This window comes from Berghia stephanieae, chromosome 4, assembly GCF_034508935.2.
Source record: "Berghia stephanieae isolate SIO BIC M18660-M18661 chromosome 4, UCSD_Bste_1.3, whole genome shotgun sequence".
Lineage (NCBI taxonomy): Eukaryota > Metazoa > Mollusca > Gastropoda > Nudibranchia > Aeolidiidae > Berghia > Berghia stephanieae.
The window spans coordinates 46,533,184-46,557,282 of NC_088363.1; the positions used below are offsets into that span (position 1 = coordinate 46,533,184).

Sequence of the window (24,099 nt, forward strand, 5' to 3'; positions counted from 1 at the left end):
GGATGGATGAGAGGTGGATGGAAAGATAGATAGGTGTGTGGTTGGATGGATGAGAGATGGATGGAAAGATAGATAGGCGTGTGGTCGGATGGATGAGAGATGGATGGAAAGATCGATAGGCGTGTGGTTGGATGGATGAGAGATGGATGGAAAGATAGATAGGTGTGTGGTTGGATGGATGAGAGATGGATGGAAAGATAGATAGGTGTGTGGTTGGATGGATGAGAGATGGATGGAAAGATAGATAGGTGTGTGGTTGGATGGATGAGAGATGGATGGAAAGATAGATAGGTGTATGGTTGGATGGATGAGAGATGGATGGAAAGATAGATAGGTGTGTGGTTGGATGGATGAGAGATGGATGGAAAGATAGATAGGTGTGTGGTTGGATGGATGAGAGATGGATGGAAAGATCGATAGGCGTGTTGTTGGATGGATGAGAGACGGATGGAAAGATAGATAGGTGTATGGTTGGATGGATGAGAGACGGATGGAAAGATAGACAGGTGTGTGGTTGGATGGATGAGAGGTGGATGGAAAGATAGATAGGCATCTCGGGTGCAAACCCTTCATCAGCAAAACAATTTAAAAAAAAAAGGAACGTTGGAAACAAATAAAACGTAATGTAGTTCAAGTAGAGCATTTATATAGCGCAATATCCATTAAACGTGCTCTGGGCGCTTTGCAAGGGGTCCCTGACCAACAGCAACACGTAATATATAGAACGAGACATGACTGACTGACACCTGTTAGGCGATGTTACATATTTTCCCCCGACAGAGACAACGCTGTTAACGGTCAGGTACTCATTTTACACCTGAGTACGATGAGAGGATGTGTGAGAGGATGTGAGTAAAGAGCCTTTTTCAAGAACTCAACTATGCGCCGATCGAGGCTCGAACCGAGGACCTTCCGATCCGAAAGCGAGTGTCATACCACAAGACCACATAGCCAAGTGATTTAGCGGAGTTTTTAAAAGGAAAAATACTATGTAGTACATAATATTATGCTAAGACTTAGGCTTAGATACGAGAGGTAAGAAATGAGTAAATAAACAAATCCAGTCTGTTAGACAATTTTAATGTTTACTCGTGTCAGCTAATCCTGTTTGTAAATATTGAATTACATCACAGCATGGATACCACTGTCTGTCTGCGGTAGGGGAATGCTGTAAAAAATAGATCTGCTGTAATCTGAAGGAACCCCCCCCCCCAAAAAAAAAAAAAAAAAAAAAAAAAAACAAAACAACAAACAAACAAACAAAAAAACAAAAAACAAAAAAAAAAACCAAAAAAAAAAAAAAACAACAACAAAAAACTCAACAAAAAACGAAAGAAAAAAACAAAGACTCGTCAGCTTTAGTTATCTCTCTCTCTCTCTCTCTCTCTCTCTCTCTCTCTCTCTCTCTCTCTCTCTCTCTGTGTGTGTGTGTGTGTGTGTGTGTGAGAGAGAGAGAGAGAGAACGATATATATGTAGATAGATAGATAGAGAGAGAGAGAGAGAGAGAGAGAGAGAGAGAGAGAGAGAGAGAGAGAGAGAGAGAGAGAGAGAGAGAGATACCTTTCGTCTCAAAACGGTATGATGTCGATGTGAGCCAGGTGTCAAAAACGGGTTTTAAGGATAAAATTACGATAAATAGAAATGTTAGTTTTTGTCAATTTTAGAAACTGTACTGTCAAGTTTCATAGTTTTCACTCTGTATTTAATATTTTTAGCATTTATCAAACCGTTTTGAGGCGATGGGTTTACATAATGTGGCATCAAAACTTTACTATAACGTCAGGTTGTGTACTCACTCTAGTCATAGGTACATAAATCCAATGGTTTGTTTGAATATATAGAATATTGTGTCTCGATTTCTACTACACACTACACACTCTTATAATGTACACATTGAAAACACTACTCCTTGCTTAGCCGAGTTAAAATAGAATTTAAAGTGTATTACACTTTTTTCCTCAATCCACGGGTTATTATTTATTTGATGCATGTACACAACATGTAATTCAATACAGTTTTTCTCAGAACTATATTTGAGTTTAGTGAAGACGCGTGCCACAACACACAACAAAACACATTCGTCTGAGCGTTCAGCAGCTCTGACAGCGTTTTGACTGCCGCTGGGTGTCAGCTTAACTTACGTATATTAAAAATTCAATACGTTTTATGTTATGTTCGTTTACTATGTGTATCAACAGTAATATGTAGTATCGCAATTCAATTTCTCTTTTCTTTTCCCAATGACTCACCCTGTGCTTTTATACTATGAATGTAAACAAAATAAACTATCGCAACGCGCGTGCGTGTGCTTGTTGCTACTACATACGACGACGTCGCCATCAGCGCGTGTCGCGTCGCACACGATGAAGTGTGTGCGTTTGTTTAGATGGTGCTTCCATTCACGTTCGTTCGCATTCCTCACGCATCGCGCGACATGACATGTCGACAGTCTTCTCCAGTTTGTAAATTGCGATTTCATCCCATGCCAGTGATGGGGTGATGCTCTCGTGCGCGTGCCGTTGCCCGCTTATATATATATATATATATATATATATATATATATATATATTATATATATATATATATATATATATACACACACACACACACACACACATATATATGTCACTACACATCAACACCAATCACCGCCAAACCAACATCACGACGGAAGTAAAGATACAAGAATAACAACAATGATCCCAAATGGAATAATCATTGTACGGACAAAGTATGCCGACTGAAGACGTGGGTGGAAGCCACAGAGACATGTGTTTCGGCCATATAAGTGGACGAGTCTAATGCCAACTTCATAACAATGCATAGCCTGAAAAAAAAACACCAAAACAAAAAACAAAAACAAATAAAAAACAGTCTCAAATTGTGGCCAGAAAACATGTTCTTCAAATATCAATTGATTAAAATGACACTCATCTTGTCAAAAAACTCTCAAACCTGGGACTTCCTCGATGATTTCCTATAGTCCCCGGTTTGAGAAGTTTTGACAAGACGAGGGCCATTTTAACTGATCGATATTTGAAGGGCGGGTTTTCTGGCCAAATTTTGAATAAGAGTATGACAATAGATACCAATTCAATATGCTGATGCATTTCAAGGTCAATTCGTTAACCATCAATTTTTCCATGGGCTTGCTTCTCTTTATTTAAATTCATACCACCTCCTCGACTTTTCATCATCATCATCATCATCATCATCATCATCATCATCATCATCATCATCATCATCATCATCATCATCATCATCATCATCATCATCATCAGTACCACCACCCATATACCTCGCTACTAATTTTGTCTATAAACGGATTACAAGTCAGGGATTGAGACACTGGGATATTTTTCGTGTGAGTCTTGATGACTCTGTCCCACCCATTAACATCTCTCGACGCATAGTTGAGTCCTTGGAAAAGTCTCTTTACTCACATTCTCTCACCGTGCTCAGGTGTAAAATGAATACATGTCCGTTAACAGCGTTATCTCTGTCAGGAAAAAAAAATTATAATATCGCCTAACAGGCGTCATATCTCGTTCTACATGTTACGTGTTGCTGTTGGTCAGGGACCCCTTGTCAAGCGCTTTGAGCACATTTAGTGGGTATTGTTCTATATAAAAGCTCAATTTTTTTTTAAAGTCTTATAAAACTAAAACTTTAATAAGTGTTATCCATTATCCACCCTTTCTTTCCGTCCAGATTGCCTGTGACAAATATTACAACAGTGACAAGGAGATCGTCAAACAAAAAATCATCAATCTCATCAGAGGTAAAAATATAAACATACTTGCCTGCTTGAAAATCTAAAAAAATTGTGTAATTTTTAGGAGATAAATATTGTAGTCGCGATAGTTAACTTTAAAAATCAACAATTTACAATCACAAGGATTACATTAATAACACTTCAAAATCATTAAAATTATGTGGTCTGGCATCAACTTTCATTTTCAATAAGTTTTAATGCATTTCTTAAATTGGAGCCAACATTTCGTAATTATACGAATTTTTCATGATAGTTGGTAGGTCTGGATATAAATAACATTAGACATGAACTTTTGTTTTGTTGTTGTTGTTGTTGTTGTTTTTTTGTTTTTGTTTTTTTTTGTTTTTTTTTTGGGGGGGGGGGGGGGGGGGGGGGGGGGGGGGGGGGGATTGTGTGCGACTATTTGGTCTTGTGGTATGACACTCGCTTTCGAATTGGAAGGTCCTGGGTTTTTTGAGCCTCGCTCGGCGCATAGTTGAGTCCTTGGAAAAGACTCTTTATTCACATTCTCTCACCGTACTAAGGTGTAAAATGAGTACTTGACCGTTAACAGCGTTGTCTCTGTCCGAAAAAAATTGTAATATCGCCAAACAGACGTCATGTCTCGTTCTACATGTTAAGTGTTGCTGTTGGTTAGGGACCCCTTGTAAAGCGCTTTGATCACATTTTATGGATATTGCGCTGTATAAATGCTCATTTAAAAAAATGTAAATGATCTTATCATTTGATTAACTCGGCTCAATGTACTTCAAAATGTTTCATAATTTATTTTTCCAGCAGGTCGATTTGATCTAAATTGCCATAATGTACAGTTCAAGTTCTGTGCTATATTAACTCTTCCAATATCCGTCACGGCCAATATAGCCGGGTACTCATTTATACCTCAGTCAAGTATGCAAATATGCCTTTCCCAGGAACATAACGCTATAACCAGAGATTCTCGATCGTTGCCATAATCACTCATCCAGTTTGAGAAATCTCAACAGTATGAATGATAACATCAACAGCCTCGACAAATTAAATGTGGCCCCATGAGTTTTAAGATTTTGAAGGACTTAAAAAAAGTTGTCCTTCATAGCCATTCGGCCCATGGAGCCGGAGTTTATTCCGGTTTCTATTTGCGTGAAACGGACAATAGCAATGGCTTGATATCTTTTGGATAGGACGCTAGTCTATCGCGAAGTACTTTCCGCCAAATCTAACAGACTCAGCTACCCATTCACTGCTGGGTGGACAGGGGGTAAGAAAAAAACCCCAACTCGACTGTGCCCGGGTTATCGATCTCGGTCCCTTTGCGTGTGAAACGAGTTCTCTACCAACTGAGCTATCGGGGACCCCCTCTGCCCTGAAGGACTTGACATATAAATAAATAAAATGAGTCTCTTGTCTAGAAACAACGTTTGTTAATATTAATCGTGTCTTTACTGATGACCCGTGCCCCCTCCCCCCTCCCCACCTCCCTTTCTCCCTAGTGTACAGTGACACAACATGTCTCAATGAGCTATAAGTTTCTGTAGGGCCTTATATATAATATATATGTATATATAAATATAGTAAAGTGCGGCCCATGTTTGAAATCAACGGTTGTCCATATGCTTATATGGTATTCATATCCTTTCGCAGATGCCACATGCTTTGTCCCTCTAGTGCGCAGTGATACAACAGGTCCCTATGCCAAGGTGATGGAGCCTTACTCCCCGTCCTCATATCACCATCTTGTCCAGGAGATCGAAGGCAATCTCAAGAGCGGTTCCTCGGATGACCTCAAGGATTTCAGTAGCCTTAAAGTGTGGGCCTACGCTGGCCCCATGTCGCCGCAAGAGGTAAGAATTAAAATTAATAAATAGATTAATGAATGAATGAATAAATAAATAAATAAATGGAGGGGTGGGGGAGGGAGGGAGGGAGGGGGGGGGGGGGGGAAGAGGCGGATATATTATTACAAAACGTGATTCAGTACTGTGAAATGGTACTCAAAATGTAGGTCAAATAAAGAGAAATTTGCACCTGAAGAAAAACATTTTAAAAATCCCCCCCCCCCCCCCCCCTTAATTCATCGAAATATTTTAGAGTATAATATTATAATAGGAAAATGGCTTTTCCTTTTTCTCTCCTTTTCCTCTTTTCTTCCTTTCTTTTTTTTTTTCATTCATTCATTCTCTCTCTCTCTCTCTCTCTCTCTCTCTCTCTCTCTCTCTCTCTCTCTCTCTCTCTCTCTCTCTCTCTCTTTTGATCGCTTTGCGGTTTCAAGTAAGGCGCCTTAGAAATATGCTTATATTACTACTACTACTACTACTACTACTACTACTACTACTACTACTACTACTACTACTACTACTACTACTACTACTACTACTACTACTATTACTACTACTACTACTACTACTACTACTACTACTTACTACTACTACTACTACTACTACTACTACTACTACTATACTAACTACTACTACTATACTACTACTACTACTACTACTACTTACTACTACTACTACTACTACTACTACTACTACTACTACTACTACTACTACTACTACTACTACTACTACTACAACTACTACTACTACTACTACTACCACCACTACCACCACCACTGCTGCCTCTTCCTGTACCACAATTTTTTGTTGTTGTTGTTGATTACCTCCATAATAATATAATTTCCCACCAAATTTCAATCGAAAGCTTTGCGCTCAATCTCTCTGCTAAATCTTGAGCCATGTTGAAGGGAACTTTACAGAATCAAGTAGTATTGATATAACTCTTTACCATCTTTGTATTTGATTTAACATTACCCCAATTTGACTTTGATTACAGGCTATAGATTTAAACAACAACAAGATGTTTAACGGGCGTCTTTTTACATGCAAAACTAAAGATCATAAATTCCTCTTTAAGATTAGATAGTTGGGGTACTCAAATTATGACAGTGCCAGGGTGTCCAGCGAGGTCGGATAAGTCGGATAAAGTCGGATTTTTTACCTTAGGGTCGGATTGGTAGGAAAAAGTCGGATAATTGCACCCGAGGTCGGATTTTTTGCCGTGTCAAGCATTTTCCTCAAAACCACAAAATCACCATTATGTCTTATGTCATATTTTGACACCTGTGCTCAGTCTCATGAAATTTGGTGACGGTCCCGTTTTTATGACGTCGGGCCAGACAGAATGGCACCAGATGTCACAATTGATACAGAAGACCAGTGGTGTTCTTTGATTAGCTGGTTGATGGTGGATTGGGAAGGGAAGGACAAATGGGTCTGGATTTTTTTCTCCGTTGTAGGTACCTATTGCCTTTTTAATACCCCCCCCTCTCTCTCTCTCTCTCTCTCTCTCTCTCTCTCTCTCTCTCTCTCTCTCTCTCTCTCTCTCTTTCTCTTCTCTTATAATCATCTGGTTATACAGAGATAATAATATATTATTAGAATAAAGCAATGGTGATTGGCTTAATTTACTCTTCTTTCTTTTTACCTTTGGGCTATGGCTTTAAATTTGAGAGATTATTGGGTTGTATTTAAGCTGAATAACCACTATGTTTCGGTAACAAAGATATTGTAGCCTGCTTTATGAAGTAAAAATCAAAACAAAACAACACTTTCTGGCCTTTTATTTGAATAGCATTGTAGGCTTTTTACATATGGAAAGGACAATTCATTAAATGTTTACAAAAAGTAAATTTATGTCTAATAATAAGAATGGATTTATACTACTTATAGTAATATATTAAATAATACTAATACAAAACTATGTTCCTGTTATTTTACACTTTGCTTGTGTTTGATCCATAGACGGAGACATTTTCCTCCTTTTTGACAAATTGCTATTATCATCACTGAATAAAACCACACTCACCAAAACCACTACATCAACATCTCTACCACCACTACTATTACATCCACCACCACCACTACTACTACAAATAACACCACATCATCCCTACCACCACTACTACTATTAACTACCACCACATCATCATTCCTACCACAACTACTACAACCACCACCACACAATAATCTCTAGGACCACCGCTACTACAACCACTACCACATCATCAACCCTACTACAACCACCACCACAGCATCGTTCCTACCACCACTACTACTACAACCACCATCACATCATCATCTCTAAGACCACACTACTACTACAATCACCACCACATCATCATCCCTACCACCACTACCACATCATCCCTACCTCCACTCCTACTACAACCACCACCACACCATCATCACTAGCACCACTACTACTACAAATAACACCACATCATCCCTACCACCACTACTACTACAACCACCATCACATCATAAACCCTACTACCACTACTACAACCACCACCACATCACCATCCCTACCACCACTACTACTACAACAACCACCACATCATCATTCCTACCACAGCTACTACAACCACCACCTCACAATCATCCATACGACCACTACTACTACTACAATCACTACTACCACATCATCCCTATCACCACTACTACTACAACCATCACATCATCATTCCTACTACAACCACCAAATGTTTAAATTACACTTTCAACTTTTGAAATTCCACCGAGTCATGTCAGAAATTGCTGCAAGACAAATTTTGGATCGAATCTCAGTAAATTTGAGTGACATTCAAATTTTGGTTATGGTCGCATGGATGGGTCATGATCTTCACGATGAAAAATTTCCTCCTTTTTTGTGACCAGCCATTCTCACCCCTGCTTTTAAATTGCTTGGTAGGATTTTTTGGGGGGAGGTAGGATTTTTAAGTCTGATAATCTGCTGGACACCCTGCAGTGCAATAAATAGGGAAGACAAGTCGTGACGTCACACCTTCTACTTTTCCGATTCCAAAATCCTTGGAAGTGTGTATGTAACCAGTGCTTCGGAGGACTAATAATGAATAGGTTACATATTGAATCATAAGATGGCCGTAACTATTTTAGTAGCAGGATGTCTTGGCAGATTATTAGGATTACGGGACGCAAAAGAGCGAGGATGGATGATCTTATTGACGACCTGCGTATTATTAGACTAGAAAATAATATGTCTTCACTCTGAAATCAGAAGATCATTTGAACAATATATATGTATTCAGTCTTTCAGAAGAGTGGTTTTGCACTGCTAATGAGATTGGAACCGTTTTTTTGTTGTTGTTGTTGACATCACGTGTTTGTTCCCTATTGCTTCTTTCAGACCTGCCTACTTTTAAAATTCGTAATTTTTAGCAGATAAATAATATATTCGTTATTGTTAACTTTAAAAATCAACAATTTACCCTCACAAGTATTAGATAATATGTCAAAATCCTTTAAATTATGTAGTCTGGCAACAACTTTAATTTTATATCAAGTTTTAATGCTTAAGACATGCTCATGGAGTTCTGAAATTGGTGCCAAAATTTCGTAATGCTACGAATTTTTTGTAGTAGTAGACAGGTCCGTTATTTACTGTCTTATAATGCCAGCGCTCTTACTCTTACGTTCTCCGTGTATTATCACACCAAAAGGCAGCCTTCAATAGGAAAACAAACAACATATGCCCAATGTGCATCTCTTGTATTTTATATATCTATTTTCCAGGCACACAAATTCAAGCGAGACTGGTGGTCACCCCGTGTGAAAAGAGACCTGGTTCAAAGGTCATCACTCCTAAATGTGACGGACGGGGAGAGGGGATTTGAACACTATGGAAGGTGAGTTGCTATTATTTTATCAGTTTATTCCAACCCCCATCCCTTCGGAAAAAAACAAAACAAACAATCAATACTTGATGAAGAGCCCTGAACAAATTAAAAAAAAATTTGTTTCCCTGCTAAAGTAATAGACTTATTCCTTCATTTGGGAAAAGAAATAAGAGACAAAATTGTAAGAAAGAAAACCACTTTAGAATCACTCAAAACATTTAAGTTCTGTAACTCAAAAAATAAAAATGTTGGTTACTTTGCAGTAAGATAGATTTGGCAATATTTCTTGGTCAAAGATATAAGAGTTTGATGAGGTTAAATGGTATCTTTTCATTTATTCGGCGGGGTTTTTGTTGTTTTTTTTTTTACTTTCACTTTTCTTAAATTTGTATATATTTATTGTTTTTAATCTTTCATCTGCAGAGACCTAGCCAAGTCCTATAACGTGCCATGGCAGGAATATTGGCCTTTCCTAGATTCTTTCACCAACTTCAATTCCATCGAAGGTCTTAAAAAATTGCAGCTTTTCTTTCTGAAGCAATCTGTCCTACTGCAATTTGACCAGCTCATGAATCAAAAACAATTTTCAAAACGGGAGCGGCTGACCCTGAGTGATGATTTTGTAGAGGAAGTCAAAGACAAAGAAGACAATGAAAGTTTTTTATCAGCGGACTCTTTTCCTGAATACTTGTCATCGGACAATGAGAGTGACAGGGAGGATGTTGATGATGTTAAAAATAAAGATGAGCGTTTTTATGACTGCCGAGATGAAGGTGAAGAGGCAGTGAAGAACACGATTGGAAGGAAAGACAATGCAGACCATTCTGTGAGTCCGTTTGGAAGATTGTGGAATGGAATTGTTCAATTGGGTTATTATTTATCTCCAAGGAAAGAGAGTCAGAAGCTTTTAGAACAAAAGACAATTTCCCCTTTGGCAAAAAACTGTGATTGTGATTCAAATTCAAACACGCTATCATCAATCAAAAATAAAGAAAGAGATCAAAATTGTGAGGGGAAATATTCTCAAGGAGAGAAATTGCTTTTAAATCAAACTAAAATGGAACAAAAACAAACAAACTGTGATACAAAAAATGAGGAAAATGCTTCTGTTGTTGGTGAAAGCCAAGATGTTGTTGACATAAAATTTCCTATTTCACAGAATGAGAATTTGATTCCAAATTCATCCAACAATCCATCAGAAAAAGATGACACATGGGATTTCAAAAATCCCAAGCATTTTTCAACCCCAGTGTCATACAGGAAGTATAGGAATTCCACACCTGCTGATGTTATATCTCCAGACCAGGTCGATATCAGTTCAGAGCAAATGACGCCTCAAAGTCCAAATTTGAAGTCACCAGAGTCAGTCGGTGGCAAATTGGAACCTCCTCCATCCACTCCCGTGTCATCATTGAATAGCAGTCTGGATAGGAAGATTGATTCATTCTGTCGGACATTGCAAGCATTTTCACTCAAGTCCCCGACAGAGTCAGTAAATGACAGTGGTGGAGAAAAATTGAATTATGACAAAGACATTGAAATTAAATCACAGAAGGCTCCATTTATAAGAATGCACACATTTTGCGATATTTCCCAGCTAGAGAAGGTGCGCAATTCTTGCTTTAAAAAACAGAGAACTCCCATCTTGTTGCTGAAACAGGTAAAGGGTGAAGAAGGAAACTGTTTGGTGTTTGGGGATCTTTATTTTCCCGTCGCTGATGTGGAGTCTGTGACGGTGTTGGACGAAAATACCCTCAAGGCAGCGTTAGGAAATGTATGGCTCAACTTCCTGATCTCTTTTGACAGCTGGGAGGATGCCACTTATGTTTTGGCCCTGGATCAGCCAGAGATGGTGTCAGTGGAGTTAAGACAGATAACTCCTGTGGGAAGAGCAAACTTTCCATCCACTAGGTATGAATATGTATTGATGGTATGCCATTATATTAAATACTCTCCACTTCTGCCAGATCAATCTTAAATACACAAAAAAGTATGTGTTTACTTTCTTTCCCACATACTCCCTCTCTCGTCTCTTAACATGTCCAAACCAAAACTTCTCTCATCTTTATCAATACATTATTCTCTTCAGTCATCCTTTGTATCTGTTCATTTATTTCTTTATTTTTTCTTGTCCATCCAAGTGACCATCTTAACATGCTCATTTCTGCCACCTCAACTTCTTTATCTTGTTTCTTTGTCATAGCTGCTGTCTCTAATCCACACACCATTGCTGATCTTACTACAGATGTAGATACTTTTCCCTTCAACTTTTAATATTTAAAATTTATGACAGCATTTCAAAGTTGACATTTTGTTCTGTCTGTTTATTCAGAGAAATGGAAACTCGGATACTGGTAGATGAATACAGGAGGAGGAAACAGAGTGTTCAAGAAGACGATGACAATAACGTCTGCTGTTTACATTTCCAATCATTGGTGATGAGACGCTGTTGCTTGAATCGGAAAGATGCCTACATTTGTGGGTAAGATAAGTTAAGGAGTTACATTTGTAAAACTGCAAGCATAAAATATTAAAAGCCTGAAGAATGAAACAATTGATATGCTGTCCACTATGTCTGCCAGTTCTCCAGTTTATACTAGATTTTTGGTTTTGGGATATCCGTAGTTGGAAAATGTTGAGTTTAAAAATTCTAGTCATTGATTGATCGTTTCTGGTAAAATGACCTGGCCACCTTTATGCTTTTTTGTGGGGATACAAGACATTTTTGGGTTAGTAAAATGTTGATATTTGAGTTTCAGGTCTGTCCTTCTAATGGCTGACACATTTGCTGACTGGGTGGGGTTCCTGATCTCCCATATTGGGCAGGGAGGTACTTACTATATCTTCCATTCCCCTGTACCTGTTTTCCAACATGCTTTCTGTCTTTGTCTTGGAATGAGATTTCTTGGTTTTGTCCTGGTCCTGGCCGGGTACCCTGGCTGAGAGGGAAACAGTCAATTGTATAGTAGTTTCGGGAGATGATATTTTTTTCCTTGTAAATCATCTCTCTGTTATGTACTGTATAATGTTTTTTACGTATTATGTATGATTTGTAAACATTTGAGTGTATTCTTCTAGTGGGGACCTGTGCTTGTGTCTGAATGAGACATTTAGGTGATCTCAAACTAAGTACTTTGATGATGTGTTCTTGGAATCTACATATGTTTCCTAGTTGAACCAATTCCCCTTTGTCTTACCTTTTCTTTGGTGCTTTAATTGTAATTCTGGAACTTTTTACTATCCCATTTTCTTCCTTTTTACTGGTGCTGATACGACCTTAATGTGTTGCAAGCGTCGTAAAACCCTTAAAAACAAAAACAAAACACATATATGCTGTACATTGTCGAAATGCAGGTTTGACAAGTGTAAAAATTGCACATTTTAAAAAGCAATTTTGTCCAAAATATGCTTAATGACAAAATTGACAAGAATATGAAATAATATGAAACCCATTGAAATTGTTTGGTCTTCTTTTATTTTGACACATTTTGACTGAAGAATTTTGAACAACAAAACCGGTCTTGAATTGTTCATTAGTTAAGTAAGTAATACATGATGTTAAATCGAGATTGACGGCATATCAGATCTTAGCACAACTAGACGGGGAAATACGATCACGCCATTTTCCAAATTTAACATTTTGTTCAATTTTGAGACTGTTATTTTATTTTCATTTTTTAAAATTTCTTTTTACAGTACACAGTTTTTAGCAGCTTTATGTCCAAATCTACATATTTTTACAATTTGGCCTTGATTTTGAAAAGACCTTGTAAGTAGAATTGGCCGGGTTACAAATTTATTGATTCCTAATGATATCCTTTTAAAATAATTTTTATCATTTTTGTGCAGCTCCATTCCAACCAAGACAGATGCCGATGTCTACAAATCTATGAATGACGAAACGGCCAATCTGATTCAATCAGACCATTCTCTCAGTGCAGTCAGAAATTGGTTTGACAGGATGGTCAGTTCTGGTCAAAGCTATATTGAAAGGTGATCAATGGGATATTTATTATTTTCAAATGGTTTTTTTTGTGTGTGTGTTTTTTTGTTATGTTTACTTTTTTATTATTACTTTTTAAAACATTTAAAAAAAATCTGCACTGATAGAATAGCAATACATATCAACAATAAAATGGAAAAGAAGCTTCAATTTATTTTACAAAAACAGATGAAGTGGACATTTCAGGTTTCCCTTTGTCAACAAAACGTGGTGAATGAGACACTAAAGACAAGTGAGAGACGAGAGGATGGTGTTGATAACCCTCTCTTTACCAACCATAGAAAACTCATCACATGCATTACAATACAGCCAAAATTATTCTCATTATTATCCTTTATGTATCAAAATACAGTAGAATTACTTTAAACCGAAATTTTGGGGACCTTCTAAACCATTTCGGTTTAAAGACATTTTGGTTTAAAGCAAGTTTCCGTTTTGCAATGTTTTTCAAGGGTAGTAACTATTTAAGGAATTTGCTCATTTAATCGTATCATGGGTTTCCCGTTAAATGGAGTTGTTGAATAAATGCCGTCTTCGTAACCATTAATTTAAAAAATATTTTTTTTGTGTTTTAAAAATATTTTTGGGGGTTTTAGTTTTCAATTCAAAATTGTTGAAAGAGTTGAGTTCGAGATGCGGTGTATTTTACATATCTCCGTCTTGATCAACTTTTTTTTCATCGACTTCACATAGTATTTTTATTTTAAACTCCAAAGTGTTAGCACAGTGCTTTCTTTTAGACATCTTTTAGTAAAATGCAAAGCTAAAATAAGATCGAAAGTTTTTGTACGATAATTGATAATGAATGATGCGCAGCTACTCAGAAGTGAAGTGAAATGGAAATGAAAAGGTGTATCAATGCTAAGCTGTCTACTACACATCTCTCTTTTGTTGAAAAGCCATTAGGTTCAAAGGCCTAATTACATAGAACCTCCCCCCCCCCCCATCCTTCCCTCACACACACACACACCAATTTAAACAAAGTGGAAATGAAATGGCATGTCAATGGTAAGTTATCTACCACCCCCCTCCTTATTGTCGTGTTGAAAGTCCAGTCAGTTCCAAAGCATCAACACATGAGCGAGAACATCTTGCTTGCGTTATTCTACACCCCAACTCCCCCTCTTTCCTCATTTTTCGCTTGCCAGTCACCCGCTGTCTTCCTTTTTACAGTCTGTGCGACTGTGGTGTTGGCCAAGCCCAAGTGCAGTGATTGAAGTGTTTGCCTCCCCCCACCCCCACCCCACCCATCACCCTCATCTTATACTTATGCTCTGTTTAATATCGCCGGGCATTATTACGTGTGGCCTTCTTCCCGAATGTTTGAAGAAAAATAGAGAGAGAAAAAGGGAAGGTGCTCTCAAGTTGTTTCGGTTTAAAGAAAGTCCTGCTTAGAAGTATTTCGGTTCATCGTAAGAATTAGTACAAAGATAATGAAGAAACTAGTACAATTTATTCAATTCTTTGCGGTTTAAGGTATTTTTCGGTTTAGCTTCTTTCGGTTTAAAGTAATTTTACTGTATGTAAAAATGTTTTAGTTATAGTTTTAAAAACTTGATACTGTGTTGTAGATCTTGTTTTGCTGAAAACAAAATTATGTACAGCAAGAACTTACTACTGCTTTTGTGTTTCAGTTGTGTGTGAAGTTTTGGGTGAAATCCTGAAAGTCGCCGGTAATTTACGGAGAGTTACGGTGAAGGATAGGGATATTCATTTTGGCTTTGTTACTAAAATCAACTGTGAAGAAGAAATAAATTTGCAAAACTTTTGTCCAAGAAATTTTTTCTTCTTTTCACTTTTTTTCTCTCTCTCATGTGTTTGTTTGTCTGTCTTATATTTTTCCAGTTTACCCAGCCCATCTCGCGTCCTTCGAATGTCCCGGCACAGTCAAGGTCAAGCCCCAGTCAGCCCATTGGTGAAATACGACACCGGACGACTCCTCCACTCACCCACCTCCAGCAAGAGCTGGTCCAAGGATGATGGAGTTGTCAGAAACATTTTCAAGGATTCCTTCTGTGATGAGGGGAAAAAATAAAAATGATAAAGCTATTACTGCTTTAGTTGAATCATTAATGTTTAGAATGATTATTGTCAATGTTTTCTTCTTCACACTGCAGACCTATCTACTTGAAAATTTTAAAATTAGTAATTATTAAGAGATAAAAATTGTAGCCACAATATCTCACTTTAAAAATCATCAATTTGCTCCCTCAAGGATTATATAACACTTCAAAATCCTTAAAATTATATAGTCTGGTATCAATAAGTTTTAATGACTTAGAGATGCTCATGAAGTTTAGAAATTGAAACCAAAATTTTGTATTTCTACGAATTTTTCTATCTATTGGCAGGTCTGTCTCTGGATCACATCAAAGAATAATAGTCAAATGTTGATTTTAAATCATGTACGAAAGGATTGCTTGGACATCTCAGTTTTTGTCGTTGGTTTATGAAGGAGGTTAGGTTGGTACCTGAAGCCTGAAGTGGCAAATTGGGTAGGAAAGCAGGACAATTAAAAGGTTTAAGTAAAATTTTTAAAATGACTTTATAAACATATGTCAAAGTGATAAAAAGCTGCTAGAATTGTGGATTGTAAAAAGTAATGAACAAAAATGAATTTAACAGATTTGAAAAAGAACAGATTACCAAACACGGAACAAAGGCTCAAAACTCAAAACCCTTCTTCAGCCATAAACATATAAACGTTTTTGGCAGAAACCTTTTTTTTTTTCAATAAAGTGGACAATAAATATAGAAATATCCTCAGAAAAGTTTTTAAGTCCTTTTTTTCATGTAGCAAGTGTGAGTATTGTCACCTATCCAGTCACTGCGCATACTCATCATTGCTTTACTTTATAAACAATATGACACTTCACGACTTCAGCATTCGGGATGGGGGCTTTTAACCTCCCATGGTGGATGGAGAGGTCACTCATGCTATGTCTTTTATCCCCTATACCTGTTCTCCCTTTCCTGGTTGCTCTTGTCTTTGTCCTGAATTGACATTGCTTGGGGTTTTTTCCTGGTCCTGGCTGGAGGTCCCTAGCTGAAATGGAGGCAGTTAAATGTACAGTTCTTTTTTTTTCTTTTTTTTGAGAGATGATATTTTTTTCCCTGTTATGTACTAATATAGTTTTAATTTTAGATATCTTGCACTCTGTAAGAATTTGAATATTTCCTTCATGCTTTGCGTATGCCTGGAACTTTTAAATAATGTCAAAATAGACACAGAGTAAAACCCATAAAAACAAATAAACATACTCAGGGATTGATTCCAGTGGTGATTTGTTTAGATATATATTTATTTACTTTTGTTCAATCCAGTGTGTCAAATCAACAAGGCCTGAAATATACTTTACAGGGGTTGATAAGTCAATGAATATGTAATATTTTGATATGAAACGAGATAAATTCCAGTTTTTATTTTAAAACGCACACAGCTTGTCATTAAAATGAGATTTGTTGGAATTTCTTGTGCAGTTATTATTATTATTTATTATAATAATAAATACATTATTATTTGTTGTTTAATTTATGCTGTGCCATTGGTGAATAAAGCCTCACCTATTTTTATATATTTTTTCCTTTTCCTTAATTGTCACTTTATACCTTTGATCGCTGTGAGAATTGACTTGGTATGCGTGTGTGCATGTGTATGATTGTGTGTGTATTAGTGTAGGCAGGTGTATATGTGTGTATATGTAAGAGAGAGAGAGAGAGCGAGAGAGAGAGAGAGAGAGAGAGAGAGAGAGAGAGAGAGAGAGAGAGAGAGAGAGAGAGAGAGAGAGAGAGAGAGAGAGAGAGAGCTATATGTGTGTTTGTGTTTATAATTTAGGGTATGAAGAAAGAAAACGAAAGGGGAGATTATTAAAATTTTGTTACAACTATTGTTAATCTGCATGCATAAGCCGACATTCAATTCATACATTAATGAAGAAAAAAATGGCAAAGAAGAAAGAAAATAACAGTACATTCTTGTCAGATGTCGGCTTATCAAACATCGACTGTATTTCCTTTTTTAAGTGCCTAAGCTTTTTTGATTTAAAATTTTACTTGCATTGCCTATGCAGAATCAAATAAATCTGAAATATGTGTCAAATGTGCATAAGGCAGGCACTGCATAATGCGCCTTGATCTGTCACTGGAAAAGTATATATGTTTGTTGATAAATTATGATAATAATAATAATAATAATAATACTAATAATAATAGTAATAATAATATTAATAATAAAAATAATAGTAATAATATCAATATTATTATTATTATTATTTATTATTATTATTATTATTACTATTATTGATATTATTTTCAATATCATTATTATTATTATTATTATTATTATTTTTTATTATTATTATTATTATTATTATTATTATTATTATTATTATTATTATTATTATTATTATTATTATTATTATTATTATTATTATTATTATTATTATTATTATTATTATTATTATTATTATTATTATTATTATTATTTTATTATTATTATTATTATATATTATTATTATTTTTATTATTTTTATCACCTGTTGTATCGAATTTATCTAAATTCATAATCATCTATAAGTTATGTTTTGTTTGAGATGATTATTGTTTATTAATCATGTCATGTGGAACTCCGCATACCAAAATATTTTGCCTTTTCCGAACAATAAAGATAACTATGGTTATTGTATTTGTATATTTAGATACTCAAATAAGTGATCCCTTTTCCTGAATAATCTTTTACTTTCCCATCGTCATTCGTACGTGTTGCAAGTGCCTAAAATGAAAAATGAACAAATCAAAACTGACCATTTCTGACCACTAGTCTGAAAAAAAAAAAAACAAAACAACTTTTGTCCAAGTTACCCAGTTTTTTTTGGGTTTTTTTTGTTGTTGTTTGTTTTGTTGTTTTTTGTTTTCTTTTTTTTAAGTTTAACGAAATATGTAGCGTAATATCCACTTAATAAACTGAACAGCTAAGATGTAGAACTAAACATGAATCTTTTAAAACAATTTCAAAATTTGTTTCCTTTCTTCAGCACAGACAATGCTCTTACTGGTCAGATACTCATGTTGCACGAGTATGATGAGAGATCATGAGTAAAGAGTCTTTTCCATGGACTCAAACCATTCCAGAAGGTGAATGTCATACTACAGGACCAATTGATTTTATTCATACAATATATAGCATTTATGAAAGGCATTTTTTTATCCATTTTTAGCTTAGTGAAACATGTGTCAGCATTTTTTATTCTATTATTATAATTAATGGGAGCTCTTATTATGTTTGAGCATTTATATAGTGCAATATCCAATAAATGTGCTCCAAGCACATTATCATAGTGGGCAGGGAGGTACTTACTGTGTCTTCTATCCCCTTATATCTATTTTCTAACTTGCTTTCTGTCTTTGTCTTGGAATGAGATTACTTGGTTTTGTCCTGGTCCTGGCTGGATGCCCTTTCTGAGAGGGAAACAGTCGAATGTATAGTTAGTTTTGGGAGATGATATTTTTTTCCTTGTAAATCATCTCTCTGTCATGCACTGTATCATGTATTCTTTATATTATATATGATTTGTAAAACATTTGAGTGTATTCCTTTTAGTGGGGACCTGTGCTTGTGTCTGGATGAGACTTTTAGGTGATCTCAAACTAAGTACATTGGTGGTATGCTCTAGGAATCTACATCTGATCCCTTTTTGTTCCCAGTTCCCCTATATCTTACTTTTTCTTGGGTGCTTTAATTGTAATTCTTGAACTTTTTACCATCCCATTTTCTTCCTTTTACTGGCGCTGATATAACCTAAATGTGTTGCAAGCGCCGTAAAACCCTTAAAAACAAAAACAAAACAAAGCACATTATGTTGAGAGCAATAGATGTTTTCCTAAAGTTGGAAAAATAATACCTATTTGTATCAATCACAGATTCGAGCAGATTTATCTTGATGCTTCTGTCAACCACTCAGCGGTGTTTCAGTAGCTGGATCTGTTAGATCTGGCAAAAAGTACTTTGCAATAGACTAGCTTTTCATTGAAAGGGAAACGAGCGATCGTTGCTGTTTGTGTATTAAGTTGTGAACAATAAAGACCGATCAAATCGAATCCAATCCATACTGTGGATGCTTCAACCGTGAAGATAAACAATATTTGTGTGATGTGGGAATGATCTCAGGTTATGGCTTTAAATAAAATATGTCCTCCGTTCACCTTTATTATTATTGCTATTTAATTATTTTTTTTTATTGTATTATTATTATTATTATTATTATTATTATTTGTTGTAGTGTTTATGGATATGCAGTTTCTGTTTGTAGCCCACAGATACTAGGATAATTTTTGATATTATAACCCCCCTGGGCACTCTCTCCCACTCCTGTTAACCCACCTACCAATCTGCTATTGTTTTAAGATAAACCCAGTGTGAAAAAATAATATGATTTTAAGATCAAAAAGATTATCTTTGTAAGAATTTTTTTTAAAAGATCCCCATGTACATCATCCCCTAGGGTAAATTTGTCCTGAGAGTCTATTCAAAGGGAAGACTGGTATTACCCATTGTCACCACGTTAGCTGGGGCGAGTGACTCGTTCAAAGTCACATTGCTCCTAGAATTTGAACTCGGTACCTTTTGAGTACAAAGTAAAGACGACAATGTTGTGCCATATTGACCTAAACTACCTTCATTCTCAGGGTGGGGTTCTTGACCTCCCATTGTGGGCAGGGAGTCACTTATTGTGTCTTCTATCCCCCGATATGTTTTCCAATATGCTTTCTGTCTTTGTCTTGGATTGGGATTACTTGGTTTTGTCCTGACTCGGGCTGGTTACCCTGGCTGGGAGGGAAACAAATTTATAGTTAGTTTTGGGAGATGATATTTGTTTGTTTTATAAATCATCTCTCTGTTATGCACTGTATTATGTTTTATTTACATATTATATATGATTTGTAAACATTCGAGTGTATTCCCCATAGAGGGGACCTGTGATGGTGTCTGGATGAGACTTTTAGGTAATCTCAAACTTACTTTGATTATGTGCTCGTGGAATCTACATCTGTTTCCTATTTGAACCAATTCCCTTTGTCTTTTCTTGGGTGCTTTAATTGTAATTCTAGAACTTTTTACTAACCTATTTTCTTCCTTTTTACTGTGATGACCTTAATGTCTTGCAAGCGCCGTAAAACCCTTAAACTTAAAGACAAACAAACAATACATTCATTCTCCTGATTGAATACAGCTATCTTGATGAAACTGAATTTTTATGATAATTTATGCCTGACATTGTATTGTCATTGTCATCATCTGTTTCATGCCAATGGTAAAAAGCTGGCATGGTAGTTTTTTTGCATCGCATCAGGGCCACAAAAAATGAAGAAAAATCCTAGACGGCTGCAATATCTTCAGCTTTTGGCAATTTCTTAAGATTTTGTAAAATTGTGCACCAGAAAAAAATGGATAGAACTGTCTTGCATTTTCCAAGCTTGAAGGTAAAAGATAATTAATTGGGAGTAGCTTCTGTTAGCTATTATAGAGCTCTTTTCAATTATAACTTCGCTGTGTATAAATTGCTGTGCCATTATTTTACTTGCTACAGTGAAAAAAATGCCTAAAACAAAACAACATTTTTTTAATGGGAAACTATTAGAAACCTGGGATGTGGACAGTAAGTGGGGAATGAATTTGAGAATAGGGAATGTAGGCATGAATCTGTGACTATAGGACATGGACACCAGTGGGGAGTGAACCTGGGATATGGTAGGTAGACACCAGTGGGGAGTGAACCCCGGGTTATGAGAAGTCTACACCATTGGAGATAAGACACAGGACCGTGTGATATTGATACCAGTGGGAACATATTGTTCCTAAAATTTGAGGTTTTATTCGTAAAATGTCCCTGAAACTTTTAATAATCTTTTCACTTTTTTGTAATATGATCATTTCTGCAGTCTAATCTCTACGAATGTTCAGTACCACTACACCTTTCTCTTTTGTGAACTTACTGTCAGTTTTTTCGAAAATCAATTGCAAAAAATTGCAGATTTGGTTGATTTTAACTTGCAGAATTTAGGAATTTGGTTGCAAAATTGTGCATTTTAATTTTGAAAAAAAAACGCCATGCCAGAAATAATTCTCTTGAACTTTGTATTTATTGTGTGTTCACTTAATACTTCATAAAAATGTTGAAAATGTATGCTTCTTTGCTTTACCTTTGATTTTCCAAGATTTTCTATTTTTATTATTGTATTATAATACAAAAATATGTTCAAATGTCAGCCTTAATTTTTATATCTTGTGTGGCCAATCACACCAAAACGGTGATATGATCGAGTGTTTAAGATACTAAAAACTGAATTTATGGTTCGAAATATGAAATTTGGGTCATGTTGGTTTGTTTTTTTTTTAAATTGAAATATATATAACAGAGAATAATTAATTACATTGGAATGCTCATAAACTCAACACTCTTTGAGTCAACTTCTGCTTGTTGGTCCCAAATTTTATGTTCTTTATTTAAGTGTAAACCATCGATTCTGGATAAAATCAACCTTGCTTAAAATCAACCAATCTTTCTGGCCCAGCGGTGTTGACTTTATCAAGATTCCACTGTAATTTCATAACTTCCAAAACTGACAAAAAATTTAAATTTCACATTTTAACTTTAAAATTATTTCTTGGGCATCGAGTTCATACCAACATTATATGGCTTTAAGGCAGCGGTCACATAATATTGCAAAATGATTTTGACCTTTAAACTTCGACATCATACGGGATTGGTGGGATGGGTCGCACATGGTGTTGCTGATGACAATCAGAATTTTGCCTTTGCTATTGATCACGTATATAAATTTGCCTTATTAGTATTATTATTGTTGCTTTTTATTATTATTTCATTGCTATCTTTATTGCCGCAAGTTACACATGGATAAGTGGAGACAAAGAATACATGAGACATCATAAAAGGATGTATAGAGATTTATGGTTCGGGTTTCATCTTTCTCAGGTAACAAATCAGAATGCCTTTTGGTATAAACAATAAATAAAAATCCATGCTTACATTACATGGATTGCATTTACTTCTTGGATTCCACATCATACATAGTTTCTTCTTTGTTTATTTTTTAAAATAATCAGTGGTTATCAAACTTCTCCAAAAATTTCCAATCAAAAGTCCTATATGAAAATTTTTATACCGTCTTGCAGTCTATAACTTAAAATTTTGATAACCCAACAAAAAATAACAAAGATACTGATATGAAAAAAAAAAGAAAAAAGAAAAAAAAGAAAAATCTTGCGGGTGCACCTGTTTTGTGCACAACAAAATTTGCAAGAATTTTGCAAAATGAGCTGACTGACGGACAACACTGTCAATCTTGTTAAAGGTGTTGTCATGACAGATTGGTGCAGTGTGCATGATGATATAAATAAATCCCGCTGCTTTTCATAGGATGATTTAATTTTAAAAAACAATCAGTTTATGTCACAATTTGTTTGGGTTTTACTTTTGTTCTTTTAAAGAAAGGACTGGAAATTACTGTGTTTGTCTTAAAATCCACCATCAATGATAATATAATTGACTGACCTCTTCGCACCCCCCCCCCCCTTCCCAAAATGGCTTAGCAATCCCCTTGGCGGAAACCAAGGACCCCAGTTTGTTGATAAACAAATTTTAAATCATTTGTATGTGTACTCCAAATCTGCAATCAAATGCATTTATTCTTTGTCTACATTTTCTCTCCTGTGTTACTGTTTCAAAATACATTGTATTTTATTTTTTTTCCAAATATCCCAGGGACTACCAGTCTTTCAATTTTGTCATTTCTGACAACAGTGGGGGGTTGTAGTTGCACTAAGTATGGTACTGGGGGATTTTGAACAACATTGATTGCTGCCTTTGCGTCATGAATTTAGAATTTCTTGCTTTTATTTTCATGATTTTTAATGGGAAATTTTCAAATTATTTATGTTTAATGTTAATTAAAATTTCTTTACAGCTGAGTGAAATAAAACTACTGAAGAAAATGTATGTATTCCAGTCTTAGTATAAAAATGCCTTTGCCTTTGTGTCTTCTGGCGTTTTTTCCTTTATTTATTCATTTGTATTATTTTTTAAAAACAATTTAATTTTATTATTATAACCGTTAACATTTTTATTTTATTTTGCTTTTTATTCTGTCCCTGCGGAATTATGCCATATTTGGGGCAAAATTATGCCAATATTATGCCCAAAAAAAAGGAAAATTATGCCATAAATTCGACATTATGCCATAAATTATGCCAAAAATCCGACATTTGTGCATGTTCTTGCCTGCTTTTGTAACCCCCAAAATCTAATTTTCAAAATTAATATGAATACTGATAGGTTTAAAAGCTACATTTTCATTAAAAACGACAAAAAAGCAGAAATATATACCAGACTATTGTTTTTTTTTTTTTAGGGTTTTACTGCGCTTGCAACACATTAAGGTCATATCAGCGCCAGAGGAAGAAAATTGGATAGTAAAAAGTTCTAGAATTACAATTAATAAAGCACCCAAGAAAAAGTAAGACATAGGGGAACTAGGAACAAATCGGGATCAGATGTAGATTCCAAGAGCATACCACCAATATACTTAGTTTGAGATCATCTATAAGTTTCATCCGGACACAAGCA

At 35.6% G+C, this 24,099-nt stretch overlaps 2 protein-coding genes across 2 annotated transcripts in view; one reads left to right on the forward strand and one right to left on the reverse strand.

Annotated features, from left to right (window-relative positions):
• LOC144970693 (uncharacterized) overlaps positions 1-2,339 on the reverse strand; it is a 108,285-nt gene extending 105,946 nt beyond the window's left edge. Inside the window, exon 1 of the mRNA XM_078910594.1 lies at positions 1,798-2,339. The gene's annotated coding sequence lies outside the window, so the exon portion shown is untranslated. The remainder of the gene's footprint in view (positions 1-1,797) is intronic.
• LOC144970692 (uncharacterized) overlaps positions 1-16,091 on the forward strand; it is a 106,838-nt gene extending 90,747 nt beyond the window's left edge. The window contains exons 9-15 of the mRNA XM_078910593.1: positions 3,713-3,782; positions 5,400-5,599; positions 9,350-9,462; positions 9,877-11,364; positions 11,786-11,935; positions 13,303-13,446; positions 15,302-16,091. Coding sequence (XP_078766719.1) covers positions 3,713-3,782; positions 5,400-5,599; positions 9,350-9,462; positions 9,877-11,364; positions 11,786-11,935; positions 13,303-13,446; positions 15,302-15,491 — 2,355 coding nt within the window. The 3' untranslated portion in view covers positions 15,492-16,091. The remainder of the gene's footprint in view (positions 1-3,712; positions 3,783-5,399; positions 5,600-9,349; positions 9,463-9,876; positions 11,365-11,785; positions 11,936-13,302; positions 13,447-15,301) is intronic.
• The last annotated feature ends 8,008 nt before the right edge of the window (positions 16,092-24,099 follow it).